Genomic DNA, 15,174 nt, shown 5'->3' on the forward strand with positions numbered 1-15,174 from the left:
TTTTTCAATCGATTTTACTTATGTTTTGGTTACAAAATAGGTATAAATCAGATATTTTAAAACTGAAAAACTAATTTTACTTATGTTATGTCTATAGAGTATATACAAATCATGTACTTTTAAACTGAAGAAGCAATTGAAATCCAAACCCGAAAGTACATGGGGTTATAATAATTCTTTGAAGATTTACTAATTCCAACCTGAACTCGATAGAATCCAAACCGGTTATGAATCAAACTTTTATATAATCTGAATGGAGCTGATTTTGATAAACCCGAAAAACCGAAACTCGATTGGACAAAACCGAAATTCGTTTGGAACTCCGAATGCTCGTGCCTACTTCATGCGTACCTACATGAGTTTCTTACTGGCCTATCTACTTAACTGAAGTCCAAGTAGCCCAAAGTAAATTGTGCTGACTCCGTACACACGCGCCAGATGGTCCAAGTGCTTTGCAGATGCCCCGGATGGTTTTTAAAAACGCCATCTACAATTTTGGTCATGTACCTATTATTTGCAGTTCTATGCACATAATTCTTTAAATAATCTTGGCGATGTCCCCCATAACATTCATCTCCATTGATCACAACCCTAGTCATGCGTCTTATCTCCAAGGACTAGTTCTACAGGACCTATTCTTATCTTATCTAATATATGATTCGATTATCTTTTAGTTTAATAATATAATTTTATCCTGAGCTAAATACGTAAATGATCAGAAACAAAAATATACAAGCAAATGACAGTTTCTTCGTATTTGATTTAATCTTTTTTTTTTCAACACGTATTTGATTTAATCTAATAAGCTTTTTTAGCCTATATGTCACTATCTGTATTTTAGCTTTTTTTTCCTCAAATTATATGTAACTGTTTTCCCATGTGTGTATGTGCGGTGTCGGGATCAGCTTAGCAGAGTGGCTTGCGAAAGTCTCCAAAATCACAGTTGACATTTAATATTTGATTTATGTAATAAAGTATATAATAAAACATGTTTAAAAATGTGAAAAGAGAATGTGTACTGTGGACCTGGCATGGGGCATCAAATTGGAAGAATGATGTTTCATATATTTTATGTTGTTAGATATTTTTAACAAATATCAATACATAAGTAAATGGACCATTTAGGGAAAAGGTTAGTTTGTGACAGCTTGTTTTCTGTTAAAATTTCAAATGGACGCTTTTTTGAGCTGGATAGATATTCAAGAAGGGGAATTTGTTTATATATATATGCGAGGAGCAAATAGACAATGACAAGTCTTGCTTTGATTCTGTCAACATTAACCTGAGAGGATCCCAAAGGCCTCTTTCATGTATGTAATTCACATGTGATTTTGCACCAGCTGAACGCAAACATTTTCCAGAAGCCAACTTGTCTCCTGTTGAAAAGTTGAACCCTTCTTCTTCATGTACCCCACTCCTCTACCTAATTAATATATACCTATCGACTCTCTCCATCTCCACCATTCTTCACCGACAGACAGAAATATCATCATCTGTATCTTACATTGGCTGTTTTTATTCTTCTGCAAGAAACCAGAGAAAAGAAAAGAAAAAACAAATTTAGGGATGGGTTTCTTAGAGTTATTGGAAGTGGCTTCGATGCCTATAGTCCAAGTTCTCCTAATCAGCGTCCTTGGTGCTTTCTTGGCAACCGATTACTGCTCTCTTCTCTCGGCTGATACCCGAAGATCCGTAAATAAGGTACATCCTCCCTCCCTCCCTCCCTGCCCTTTTTATAACCATTCATGCATGCACTAATAATTAATGAACATATTTATATATATCATTTGCAGCTCGTCTTCGTGGTCTTCACCCCCTGCATCATGTTTGCCAATCTTGCCCAGACTGTCACATTGCAGGACATTATTTCATGGTACGCACCGTCCTTCTCCATGAGAAACCTATTTTGTGGCGTATAATTCTTTTTATATTTCAAACCATTCAAGTTTATTTTCAGGTGGTTCATGCCTATAAATGTTGGAATCACCTTTCTAGTAGGAGGTATTCTTGGATGGTTGGTTGTCAAGCTGCTCAACCCAAAACCCCAACTTCATGGTCTCATAATCGCGACATGTGCCTCAGGTAACATTAATTTTGCAAAATCTATAACAAAGGAGATTCTTACGAAATCTAACGTGAATGAATGATATATATATATATAGGCAATATGGGAAACCTTATGCTTATTCTGGTCCCTGCCATTTGTGATGAGGAAGGCAGTCCTTTTGGGAATCGAAGTGTCTGCAGATCCATTGGACTATCCTACGCATCTTTCTCTATGGCCGTAAGTCAAAACCAAACATATATCATCATCATTTCTGCTCAGAGTTTTGTAATGATAATCGTGACTTTCTTTTTTGGGCGCCGGGGGTCTCATGCAGCTCGGGGGTTTCTATATTTGGACATACAGTTACCAACTTGTGAGAAGCTCTGCTACGCAGTTCAGAGCTCTTGAAGCCGCCGGCTTGGCCAAGTCTCCCAACAAGGAAATCGACTCTGATCCCCGGACTCTTCTCCTGAAGCCGCAACAAAACCAAGACCTTGAAATCCAAGTGAAAGAAAAGGTGTCTACGGGGACATACATCAAAGACTTGCTCCATCAGATTCTTGAGGAACTCTTTGCGCCACCCACTATTGGTGCCGTAAGTAAAAAATAATTAAGAAATCATTTCTCAAATCAATACTAAAAAAAAAGATGCATGATTTCATATGTTTTCTGTTGCATTCAGATTCTTGGTTTCGTCTTCGGAGCAACCAATTGGCTGAGGAATCTTATAATCGGGGAGAATGCCCCGTTACGAGTCATCCAAGATTCAGTGAAACTACTTGGGTATGAACTTGCTTGCGAGCACGTCTTTTAGACATCACGAATAACTAAATATAATTAAGTTGATTTGGCACTGGCAGGGACGGCACAATACCTTGCATCACACTCATACTTGGGGGCAACCTGATTCAGGGTCTGCGTTCCTCAGCCGTGAAAACGTCAGTGATTGTGGGAGTGATCTGTGTGAGGTATATCATCCTTCCCGTGGTGGGTGTAGGGGTGGTTCAATTAGCATGGAATTTAGGTTATCTTCCTCCGGACCCTCTCTTCCGATACGTTCTCATGCTTCAGTTCACACTTCCACCTGCCATGAATATCAGTAATTTTCCTCAAACCCTTTTTTTTTAATATATTAACAGAGAAATAATCAATCAATCAAATCATTTCATGTTGTGGATTGCAGGTACAATGGCACAGCTGTTCGACGTCGCTCAAGATGAGTGCTCGGTCATCTTTTTGTGGACCTATTTGGTTGCATCCTTAGCCCTCACCGTGTGGTCAACCATATTCCTCTCTATTCTCTCCTGAATCTGCAAATGGTTGTATTACTTGTATTGGTGTATATTAAGTACTATGTTTGGTTTGTTTGAGTACCAGTGTATTCATGTTGCAAAATAAAACAGAGAAAGAAGACCTAAAAGAAGTCTTGTCTCTGTTTTCTTTTCTTTTCTTTTTTTCTAAAAATGAGGGCCCATAGAGAGAGAGAACCCAAGTAGGAGGAGAGGCGTGTTGAAGTTGAGCACATAATAAAGAAAGAAATGTGCGCGCGGTTGGATCTTCCAATGTTACTTTGCTGCTAGTGGTTCGCCCCTTTTCACTAATTTCAGAAACTTCTACGCACTTTTCCTCCCCGCCTTAACTATATCGCTCTGTAATTTTTTTTTTTACATTTATTAAGATTTTTAAACAAATTGTTCTAAATGAGCAAACAGCTAATAATAATGAGTCCACCGGAAAAATTGGATAAGCCAATGATAAGAAGGATGCACTAAAATGATCAATGATTGAACAAAATAGGTATCGTCTTTGACCTAGAAAAGCATTGTAATAAACCAGTCTCAATGATCATTTAGTAAGCGGGCCAAAGAAAGGGCCCTGGAGCTCATGCAATGCTATAGACTCAAATGATGCAATTTCCACTTTGTACTTGCCAACACTAGGGCAGTTCTAGACAAAGAGAAGCCTACGCATTAAAACGAGGATAGACCTAGAAATAGAAGAAGTATAGAAGCGACCAAACTTGAGCGGCCTTCCAAGGTCACCACTTCAAAACCAGCCCTTTCGCCTACTTCACATTAAGTGGCCATGTAGCTAAAGTATCCAAATCCAACCAGTGTAATTTACAGGATCTTATAAGCAAAGACTCTCACAGTGTTAGTTAACCGAGACCTTCCAACAAAGCTATCAATCAATTGCTTGCCTTACGAGCCAAGACAAAACAAAAACAGACGTTTGCTTTGTATTGGCTTCATAGTATATTACTTATATTGACTGTTATAATTGGCCCATAGCTTCCCTCTTCCAGGATTATTTCCATTTTATTATCTTTAATCTGATTATAATAAAATTTTCTCAATGTGATTTTAATTATCCAACGACTCAATTCACTGGCTTGGCTTTACAAAACATTTGAACAAGGTGTACTTGCCTTGGCACAAAAAGAAAGTTGTGTAGCTCTTGTCTCCAGTGGCCAGTGCCCACCCAAGTAGGAAAACGAGAATCTTGAGAAAAGAGATAGACTGAACCTTCATTTGCCGCACCTGGACTCACCTCTGTTGTTGTTACTGTTGTGCTATGGCACGCTTGCGGACATTTCTGGATCTGCTATTTCCATCACACATTAAACACTCAATAAGTTCCAAAAATCCTTATAAAAAAAAAAATCAATAAACAATAAAACACTCCACAAGATCCAAGCCTAAGATCTACTAACTAATGTGGTGGATACATAATAGCTAGCTGGTGTGGTTGTTGATTTTATCCGAAATTAAATCGTTAATGAAAAATAAAAAGCCTTAGGGGCTTTAACTAACGAGAATGCCCGTTAATACATACAATATTGGGCCTCAGTGGATCTGATTGCAGGCTTTAACCAATAGAGAGGAAGACCTCGCCGAAAGACGCCGCAGGAAATCGCGTCTTCTGGAAGAAAATATTTGATTTTTTATCTGCTCGTAACTTGCAACTTGCTAGCACCGTCGCGTCGAGTTCCAATGGCATCTCTCCACTCCCTCGCCGCCGTTTCTGTAATCGACACTAAAGGAACAGTACATACTTGGTCTTGTTCATCAACTCTCCGCCCTCTTTCATCTCTACGATTTAAACCCAGCGAGCTCTCAATATTCCCAAACCATCGCAAAGGCAAAGGTATCATCACCATCTACTCTTTCTCTTTCATATTTGGTTGGGGGGTAGAGAGTAGATGCATGTTTGTTGATAATGGTGAATTATTGAGGGTAGTTGTTGATATGGATTTATTGTGTTAGGGGGAGCAATAAAGGCGCAGTCGAAAGAAGCAAGTCTTCCTGTGGGAGAGGGAGATGCATTAACTAGTATCAAGCATCTTCTCCTGCCTGTGATTGATCGCAATCCTTATCTCTCTGAAGGCACCCGACAGGTTTGCTTTTCCACCCCCCCACTTCCACTTCCACTTCCCACTTCACTTGTCTGAAAGAAATTGGTGTGATTAGGCTGCTGCTACAACAACTAGTTTGGCAAACAAGTATGGAGCTGATATCACTGTTGTAGGTATATATATATATATATATATAGCCAAACTTCTTTAAGCACTGTGAGTTTCTCGTTTTAATTCACTCACGGCCCTTTGATTCAGTCATAGATGAAGAAAAAAGAGAGTCTTCTTCGGAGCACGATACTCAAGTATCCAACATCCGGTGGCATCTAGCACAAGGTGGTTTCGAGGAGTTCAAGCTGTTGGAGAGGCTTGGGGAAGGGAAAAAGGCGACGGCCGTTATAGGAGAGGTGGCGGATGAGCTCGGGACGGAGCTGGTAGTGATGAGCATGGAAGCCATCCACTCCAAGTTCATCGACGCCAATTTGCTTGCTGAGTTCATCCCCTGCCCCGTCCTCCTCTTGCCCTTATGAATTATTATTATTATTCCTTAACCATGCCAAATATTTGCTGTCTTGTCTCTTCTCGTACGCTTCCTTGAATCCTTCTTTTTTTTTTTTTCCATGTATTGTCTCCGTGGAAGAAACTAGAGAGAGTGGGTCGAAATGTGAAATGCACATCTTCTGTATGTTTTTTATTGTGATGGTTCTGTGTGCCCGTTGTGGTTGTTCTTCGTAAGCCATAGTCCGTCATAACTTAGTTACTCACTCTAGTTATTAGGACAAAAGGTCTCCTTATAATGACAAATTTGCTGGCTGGCACGAATGTAAACTGGATGTTTGGTTTTGTATGATCAGATAATATTTATTTTAGGGATTGACCAGCAACTGCCGTATGGCATTCTGGTTTCATCTTTATTTTTATTTTGATTTGCATGTTACCTAGCTAGCCTTGTCGTCAATGCTTGTTTGGTTACCTACAGGCTACAGCCTTTTTTCTCTTTTCAACATGCTAGCTAGCTACATAAGTATAATGCAGGCTTCTGGAACTCCTCCCAGTTCCAGTCTCAACGCCAATGCTGCCTTTGAACACAAGAGATCAGAATTACAGCCAAAGGAGCGGCTCTTACGGTTCAGGAACTAGCCAGTCCCGTAAAAGGTATCGCGACAGCAGCTCTTACCCTCGTGGGGATGAGCTTCACTATGGAAACATGCGCAACTTCCAGAGTGGATTCATGCACTTGCGACAGCGGAGGGGTTTAGGGATGATGACACTGCAGATCTCTGCTAATGGGGGCACCATTAAAATGGCTAAGCTCGTGTAGTCATTCTAGCTTTGTTTTTCATATAAATGATATCAATATTATGTGTGCTGTTGTTGTTTCGTGATATTTTGTCTGCTATATATCAGTTAATGTTTTTGAGTTAAACAAGACGCGTGTGGGAAACAAATCGATAGGAACAATGTTTTGAGATAAATTAAATCTTTTAGATTAACTGCATTCTCTCTCCCATGAGTTGGAGAAGCTCATGCATCGTGGCAAATGTGATACTAGCTAGCTAGATCCAGGACAATATTTTTTTTATGTTAGCTTGTTGGTTCTAAATGGAATCTCTCTTGTCCGAAAGTTTGGTAAATTTAAAATATTGAATCCGAATCCCATATATGCATGGTGGAATGGAATCCATTGAACGTGGCTTTTGACTTTTACTTTATTTGTTTTTTGTCTTTTACGTAATGACAGATAAAGAGAGGAAGAAGAATACGCCATCATCGTCCTCATCCCTACCTATCGTCTCATCCAATACAATGACTCCTTCATGGGGTCGTTCGTTGCGCAATTCCATCACCATTTAACTTGTGTATAGGGTAATCAATTTGTTTGTTTTCTTCTTCTTCTTTTTTGGTTAAGTTTGGTCATCAATCAAAAGTATTAGTTTTGGGCGTTACATGCTAATTGATTGATATTCTCACTCATTTTCTTTCAATATTTTAAATTAGTGGGAACTGAACACGTTACGTTTTAGGCTTTGGATCCACTTTACCAAACCTGTCCATGGTCTATGAGGCTTTATCTTTATATTCTTTTTTTTTTTGGTGCAAATTTTAAAATTCATACCAAGTTTTTCTTTATTGTCTCTGTATTGCGGTTTTTTTTTCCGGGTTATTTATTACTCTCTGCTCTTCCTATAGCTTCATCCTTTTTTTTTTCCTGACAAGAAGGTAGAGAATATGTTTCCTGACAGCTCAAAGCGGGAAGAAGTTGTTACTGTTGATGTGAGCCAAGCTAGCCAAGATTCTCCTCCAGTCCGACCATCAATATCTTGATGTTAGGTACGCTCATCATCACTATATATCTATATGCTCATGTTCAGAGACAAATCTTCACTATATATCTACATACGCATGTACCCGCAATTCAAGCTGTTGGTTAGTACTTGCACATGCAGGACTGAGGAAGAGTTTCGGAGAGGCCATTGTTTTGTTCCTAAGATCCTCAACGTTCCCTACATGCTCAACTCGCCTCAAGGTAATCAAAACCAGTCAACTTTTTAGTCATTGCCAATTAAGAAACCAATTATACTTGATATATATATATATACACACACATATAAGACCCCCTTGTGATATTGTGATACAATAGGAAGAGTGAAGAATCAAGACTTCTTGGATCAAGTGTCTTCTCTTCTCAACCCAACATATGATATCCTTGTGGTAATATCTCTTATCTTCCTCACCACAAGATCACTTGTTTTTTTCTTTTCTCTTTAGTTGTTTTTTTGGGCCATGAAAGCTCAAAAAAACTTGGTAAGTTGGGAGAGTACTTAAATGACATGGAAAGTCAAACATTTGATGTTAGTCATGTGCTCTCTCTCATTAGTTTGAAATCGATCTTGATACGCACAGGGTTGTCAGAGTGGAGCCAGATCCTTAAATGCAACAACTGAACTTGTTGCTGCTGTAAGTAATCCCCTAATTTGATTTATATGCAAATTATTATAAAACTCACTCACTCCGATTATAGCAATGAATCAATCATACATACATACCATCTTTTAATGTAAAAATAAAATAAAATAGGGTTTCAAGAAAGTGAGAAACGTAGGAGGTGGCTATCTGGCTTGGGTGGACCACAACTTTCCCATCATTAAGGAGCAGCAGCAATCTGCAAACTAAGAGATGCATGCATGCACCCTCTTTAAATTTCCTTTTAATATAATGCAAACTGTGATGGAATAATAGCTATCTCTCTCTCTCTCTGTATTTAGAATCTGCAGTGTGTTGTGTTATTAAGAAAAGAAAAGAAGAATTTGCAGTGTGTTGTTGTATTAAATAATACAGTGTTTACATAATTTTCTTCGTAAGCATTGTCGCTCAGATGAGTTTCCTATTGAAGTTTCCAATGAAGCTACCAATGCAGAAAATATGGAAAGAAACAATGAAAGAAATGATTTTGAAAATATTGAAGAAATTTTGGAGACACAAGATTAAGAAAGAGAAAGTGCTAATATCTGGAGAGAAGCAATGGCTGAAAAAATGTGGAAAGATGCAACTACTTAGAATTTTTTTTTTTTTGACAACAGCTACTAGTTTTATTTATTAAAAGATATTATAATAATAATTTTTTAAGTTTTTTTTATTATTGATTTGGAAACAAACTCCAATAAATATTCCTTAACAAAAATAAAAAAGTATTTCAAACCACTCTATTCTTTTTTTTTTTTCCGTCTGGTATTTTATTCACAAAACCAAAAAATTACATCAGTCCAACAAAGGGAAATCAAAAGGCCCATAAGAAGGCAAAGCAACATAACAACCCTAGGCCCATACATGGCCCAACACCTAAACCACCCAACTAAGAAACTGGTTCCATCGACGCTATCTTCTTCTCCACGTGTATTGAGAAGAAAACTGGGAACGACACGCGTCAAGAACAACAGACACCTACCTCCTCCAAACCACCACCGTGAGATTCAAGTCGGAGCTCTCTATTCACCGGAGACCTATCTCATCGGAGCCAGAGAACACATCAACCACCAAATCAAAGGCTACTGAAGATTATCCAGAGACAAACCCATCCACGGAAAGAGAAAATCAACAAACTCAGTTGGATCAACTGTAATCTCAACTGAATGGAAGATCTAACAAAAAAAACTGCAACTAAATAAAACAAAGAGACCGGATGAACCGGTATAAAGCTAGATATCATCTCTTAAAGGAAGACGACGATGCTAGAGACGGAAGCCGGCCACCACGATGCTTTGGAATCCATGTGATGCCAGAGTCAAAGCCCAATCTACTGGGAGTCAAAAGCCGGGAACCACTGCGAGTTCTCTTTCTCTCTCAACATTCTTAAGAGAGAAGGGAGAGACTCTACCATTCCCCTTAAGTTGGGCGGTACCTACCACTCTATTCAAATCCTTCTCACGAGGAAAGATTCCACTCAAATCTATTAAAAGAATCCTAATTACAGTTATATTAAATTCCACTAAACTTCCAAAACCAATAACACCTCTGAAAAAAGAAAAGAAGAATTTGCAGTGTGTTGTTGTATTAAATAATACAGTGTTTGTGTGAGAATCTCGGCTTCTCTCTCTTCTTAGAGAGAGACAAATCTCTCTAACCCTCTTATCAATACAATATCTTTCAGAGGGGGAGGGATTAAGCCGATTCTTTTTTTGATGTAATATAGTTTCGATCGATATATGATCGATTATCGGCTTCGCTTTGGCGATTTTCCTTTTCGCGTTGGCGATTTTCTTTTCGCGGTGGAGATTTTGTACTGATAGTTTCAACACAAAATAGAGCAGTTCTTCAATCTCTTCTTTTATCTCTGTTTTGGTTGATAATAATAAAGCATCTGATTTTAATCAGATTTGTTCTCCTCTTCCGCAACAGATCATCATATCCCGTTAGCTAAAAGTCAGATACTATCTTCTTCGGTTATGCGCTTATTCCTTTCTAGAAGAATCAATCTTTACTCATCTTTATGAGAGCCTATGTTTGGCTAAAGGGTAAAGTATCTTCGATAGTAAGGAAGATGCGATGTTGGATTTATGTCGGTTGATCTGAAGGTTATTTAGTAGAGTTGGCATCTGGATAAGATTGTCGGACAAAAAATATTTTTTAGATCAATTGAAACTTCCCTGTTAAACTAACCGGTGTGGAAAAGGGTCTTGATTTTTAGAGGCGGATCAGGCGGAGGATTGGAGTTGATGGAGTACAAAGCTTGGAGAATAAGGCTTCGTGGTAAAGAATACGGTGGCGGTAGCTGAGCTGAAGAGTTTCTTCGGCGGTGTCACGGCGGAGGAGCCAAGGCGGTGAACTTGTAACGAGGAAGTCAAGCCACGTCCCTCATGTGTAACAAGAAGATGCCACGTTGCAGTAGTTTATGGATGAGCTTACACGTGTGCTTATGAACTTTGTAATTTTTATATTCTTCACGTGTTGGGCTTTAAAATCTAACTTTGTACTCAAGTTTCAAGTCCATGTGGCTTAATGATATAAAAGTTGACAAAAAAAAAAAATAAAAAAAATAATAATACAGTGTTTTCATTAAATCTACCCAACCAAACCGAATCGAGCCATAATCTTTGGGCCTTTGAGTAGATATATATATATATTTTAAGGCCCAACCAAAGCCCTTGTCCTTTTCTTTTCTGTTATCTCGGTCCCGACCAGATCAAGCGCTCTCTCGACAGACTCTGCGGCGGTATCTCATGTCGAAGCAGCTGGAGTTGCCGGAGAGTTTCGTTAGGTTTTTAGAGGCGAATGACATTGATCCTTCAATCTATAATGAAGGAGATTCACTTCCACGCTATGTAAGGTAACTAAAGAGACCCTCATCCCGATTTATAGTTTTGGAATTGAAACCAAAGAGGTTTTTGTGTCCGTTTGAAGGTTGAAACCTGGGTTCGAGGATGTTGTCCAAGAGATTGAATCTGAAATTAACTGCAAGATGGAGCAGCTGAATTGGCTGCCTGGATTTTACTCAATTCCTCCACATGTTCATATAGCGAGGTCCAAGGCGTATCAGCAAGGCAAGGTGAGAGAGAGAGAGAGCAACCAAAGTTCATCTCTTCTTATGTCAAAGCCAAGCCTTATTCCTTATCTTCTTCTTTGTGGGATGGATTATTTCAGATGTACGGAATAGACGCAGCTTCGGGTGCTGCTGTTTCAGCTCTTGGTATCTCCCCAGGAGACCATGTCTTGGATCTTTGTGCTGCTCCTGGTCATCATTCTTTACATTCCCTTTTCTTGATTCCATAGCTGTGTCTGTTTTTTCTGTGTGTGTATTGTTCATAACAAATACTCTCTCTCAGGTGCTAAACTGTGTATGATGCTAGACCTACTGGGTGACAAGGGCACTGCAACAGGTGTCGATGTTGCAAGGCATCGCCTCTCTGCCTGCAGAACAATGCTTCAGAAATATGGTCTCGGTGAAAGGAGTCGTCTTTTCCTTGCTGATGGAACTACTTTCTCACTTCCACCCACCACAAACCTTCCTTGTACACCGAGCGACCAACACTTTCTACATTCTTTTTTTTTTTTTTTTATGATTCGTAAACCTATGCTAAAGAGTTCATCATCCAGGTGGGTCATGTGATGAAGAAACATTCAAGCAGTGGACTTCTCGTAGACCTTACAAAGAAAGGAAACAAGTAGCCAAGACCAGGAATAACTTTGTTTTGCCGCTTCATGCTCACCCGGAAATTGTTTTCTACGGACACAACTCCGGAGTAATTGGGCTACCAAAGAAGGAGCTTTTTAGACCCCTTGACCAAAATGATTGCGCAAATCGTGGGTATGACAAGGTAAACTTATGATCTGCTTCAGATAGTAACATTCACTTAAAAAAGCAAGCAACGTAAACTAATGACCTCAAGTGTGTGATTTTTGCAAGGTTCTTGTAGACGCAGAGTGCACACATGACGGTTCAATCAAGCATATCCAGAAATTTGAACAATGGGGTTGGACAACCTTGGAACGCCGTGTACTTGATGCTGAGAGAACCGATACAAACTTGACTGCTCTTCAGGTAAAGACCGCTTGTTATATTATATTTACCTCTGTGGCAATCACTGAGAGGGTCTTTGTTTGCAGTTAAATCTACTGAGAAATGGATTCAGATTGTTGAAACAAGGTGGCATTCTTGTATACAGCACCTGCAGGTAGACTAACAGTATGCTCTGGTGTGTGTCTTTCTTTTTTTTTTTTCTTTTAGCATGATCTAATAAGTTGTGCCAACTAACAGTTTGACGCATGCCCAAAACGAAGATGTGGTGGATCAGTTCCTTGCTGAAAGCTCCTCTGCAGGTACATAATTTTGAACAAATGAATCCAACTTTTTGAGGTCAGACTAGTGAGACAAAAGTAACAGAAAACTGAGTGATGATGCAGAGCTGCAGGAGATTGAAATGGCCAAGGAATGGCCGTGTAGAAGTGGACGCACTCCAAAAACAGTGCGTTTCGACCCTTCCACCTCAGCAACCAGCGGCCTCTTTGTTGCCAAAATCAAGAAAATGGCACCAGAGAAGAATGTGTTATGATGTTATCTATTATAATCGCATTTGAAAAAAGGGTCGTTAGGTTCTCGACTGTCTGAGGAATAGAAAGTGGATTTGCTTATTAATTTGCCAAATCCTAATTCATGAACTGCAGCTGATTTGTGTCGTACAATAGAACTTGCCAGTCCCGCCTCTTTTCAACTAGAGAGGTTGATTTTAAGTTGTAAACCTACCACAATGATTTGTTGGTTGTAGCGCCATGATTGTATTCCACTATATAATATTCTCGCAAGGAAGAATAAAGATGCAGAAACGAAGAATTGACCAATGGCATCAGCTCCTTTATCTACATAATAAAACCCCTCACAAGCTCTGCTTAGTAAACTTCCACATTCCACTGCTCACTCCTCTTCAATTGCTTCTTGTACTCTAACCAATCGATCCCTGTTAAAATCACCCCCCAGTTAAGTAAAACCATGTGCAGCAGAGACTTGTTTGGTTTTCCAAAAACAAAAAAATGAAATGAATTGAGACCATGATCTCATCTATACCTTTCTCCATACCCTTGAGGCCACACATGTAAACAAATGTGTTGTCTTTCTTCAGCAACTCCCACAGCTCTTGTGCATACTCTGCCATTCTTGTCTGTATGTACATTTTCTCTCCCTTGTCGTTAGTCTGCTCCCTGCTCACCGCAAAGTCCAGCCTGAAGTTTTCCGGATTCTTCTCCTTCATCTTCTCAAACTCCTGTCATTTATTTTTATCCACACAGGTCAACCAGTTCTATTTTAATGAAATTAAGTAGTGACTAGGATTACCTCCTTGTAGAGCAGTGAGCTGCTTGTGGGTACACCCAAGAAGAGCCACGCCAAACCATTGAACTACATATAAAGCCACAATGTCAAATGGTGATTGGTGTGTCAGAGAGTTTGTTCTTGGACTCACCTTGTAGTCCTCGTGCTCCTCAAAGAACATTTTCCACAAAAATGATCTAAATGGAGCTATTCCAGTTCCTGTTGCAAGCTATAAAGCAAACCGAGAACAAACAAGTAATAATTACAAGGAATGTTGATTATCCATTTATATTATATGACAAAATACCATGATGATGGTGGCATTTGGGTCTTTAGGCATAAGCATTTCCTTTCCAACTGGTCCAGTGATCTTTGCCTCATCACCCGGCTTCAAGTCGCCTGTAAAAATAAACACCACAAACAAACAAACACTAAGAAGAGTTCATGAAATAAACACCACAAACAAAATAAACACCACCCGGCTTCAAAAAAAAAAAAAAGGTTCTTCATTGTTTACTAGTCAGAGGGGGAAAAGCTCTCACGGTTTTGGAGTCTCCAAAGTCACCAATGGCACTGCTGGCTATAGAGTATAACCTCAGCTTGTGGGGCTTCCCGTTCTTGTCAATTCCTTCTGGAATCACTCCTATCGATTGCCCTTCTCTGTATGGAACCTCACCTATTTCATTCATATTGTTTTTTTTTACCAAGCAACTCGAGTTAAAAATCAAAAACATTCTAATGACTGACTGTTACTGAATTTGTGGTGGGGGAGAAGCGTACCTTGGGTGGTGAAGACAATGTGCCAGGTCTCACCGGGAGCATCATCGCCAGTGATCCTGGTGTTCAAGAGGCATCGACCAGTGTAAGGGTCCTTTGGTTTGAATTTGTTGACAACTATTCCTTCTTCCTGTTTCTTTGACTCCTTGACTACTTTCACTGGCACCTCTGTTGTCACCTGAGCCTTCACTCTTCCCCCATAACTACACGCCTCCCGTGTGCTCTGTAGATATACAGAGCACAAAAATGTAAAGACTCTTTTGGTCATTCTATTCTATGGCAAGCTGTGATTAAAAAGCAAAGAAATGATACCTCGTTGTTGAGGAAAATCCAACGAAGGATGTTTTTGTGGGGAGAGACAACGACGACTTTGATGATGGAAATGAGACTGCAGCACCTATAGCAGCAGCAGCCATGTTTGATCAATAATGGAAGAAGGGATATAACTCTGGCAAAACAAAGAAAAAAAGATCAAAGAAAAATATCAGAGGAAGCTATGATACGATGAGGTTGTGATAGGATTTGCGTGAAGGAAAATGGGAGGCCAAGGATAAGTTATTACAGCTTTATCATTTCTCCTAATTGTCTACATATCCACCCATCTAAAAAACAGGTTCACACACCAGTGATCAAATATCAGATTTATAATGATCCTCATGGACTTATCTACTTTCACATGTAGTCATTGATTCATGC

The 15,174-nt window shown here is 39.4% G+C and overlaps 4 protein-coding genes and 1 pseudogene across 5 annotated transcripts; 4 read left to right on the top strand and 1 right to left on the bottom strand.

Moving 5' to 3' along the window:
* The first annotated feature begins 1,184 nt into the window (after positions 1-1,184).
* LOC125606633 (protein PIN-LIKES 7-like) lies at positions 1,185-4,686 on the top strand. The gene is made up of 8 exons (XM_048775556.1): positions 1,185-1,701; positions 1,794-1,873; positions 1,958-2,082; positions 2,163-2,284; positions 2,382-2,642; positions 2,730-2,830; positions 2,908-3,146; positions 3,231-4,686. The coding sequence occupies exons 1-8, from the start codon at positions 1,567-1,569 to the stop codon at positions 3,353-3,355; spliced, it is 1,188 nt and encodes a 395-aa protein (XP_048631513.1). The 5' UTR covers positions 1,185-1,566; the 3' UTR covers positions 3,356-4,686.
* Positions 4,687-4,915: 229 nt separating this feature from the next.
* LOC125606635 lies at positions 4,916-6,271 on the top strand. The gene is made up of 4 exons (XM_048775559.1): positions 4,916-5,194; positions 5,314-5,444; positions 5,518-5,575; positions 5,661-6,271. The coding sequence occupies exons 1-4, from the start codon at positions 5,041-5,043 to the stop codon at positions 5,930-5,932; spliced, it is 615 nt and encodes a 204-aa protein (XP_048631516.1). The 5' UTR covers positions 4,916-5,040; the 3' UTR covers positions 5,933-6,271.
* Positions 6,272-6,492: 221 nt separating this feature from the next.
* On the top strand, positions 6,493-10,271 carry LOC125606637 (annotated as a pseudogene).
* Positions 10,272-11,030: 759 nt separating this feature from the next.
* LOC125606634 (ribosomal RNA small subunit methyltransferase F-like) lies at positions 11,031-13,235 on the top strand. 2 transcript variants are annotated; one of them, XM_048775557.1, is made up of 9 exons: positions 11,031-11,226; positions 11,301-11,445; positions 11,541-11,631; positions 11,723-11,908; positions 11,994-12,214; positions 12,304-12,438; positions 12,504-12,571; positions 12,655-12,716; positions 12,801-13,235. In XM_048775557.1, exons 1-9 carry the CDS (start codon positions 11,120-11,122, stop codon positions 12,947-12,949), a joined length of 1,164 nt encoding a protein of 387 aa, XP_048631514.1. In that variant the 5' UTR covers positions 11,031-11,119; the 3' UTR covers positions 12,950-13,235. The 2 variants fall into 2 exon arrangements, with proteins under 2 accessions (XP_048631514.1, XP_048631515.1); XM_048775558.1 differs by having other exon boundaries at positions 11,061-11,221.
* On the bottom strand, positions 13,007-15,086 carry LOC125606638 (ferredoxin--NADP reductase, leaf isozyme 1, chloroplastic-like). The gene is made up of 9 exons (XM_048775570.1): positions 15,041-15,086; positions 14,791-14,926; positions 14,482-14,701; positions 14,219-14,377; positions 14,009-14,100; positions 13,853-13,930; positions 13,726-13,788; positions 13,459-13,654; positions 13,007-13,351 (listed from the first exon to the last, which is right to left on the bottom strand). Exons 1-9 carry the CDS (start codon positions 15,049-15,051, stop codon positions 13,284-13,286), a joined length of 1,023 nt encoding a protein of 340 aa, XP_048631527.1. The 5' UTR covers positions 15,052-15,086; the 3' UTR covers positions 13,007-13,283.
* Positions 15,087-15,174: the final 88 nt, after the last annotated feature.

Source organism: Brassica napus, unplaced genomic scaffold (genome assembly GCF_020379485.1).
Source record: "Brassica napus cultivar Da-Ae unplaced genomic scaffold, Da-Ae ScsIHWf_913;HRSCAF=1296, whole genome shotgun sequence".
Classification (NCBI taxonomy): Eukaryota; Viridiplantae; Streptophyta; class Magnoliopsida; order Brassicales; family Brassicaceae; genus Brassica; species Brassica napus.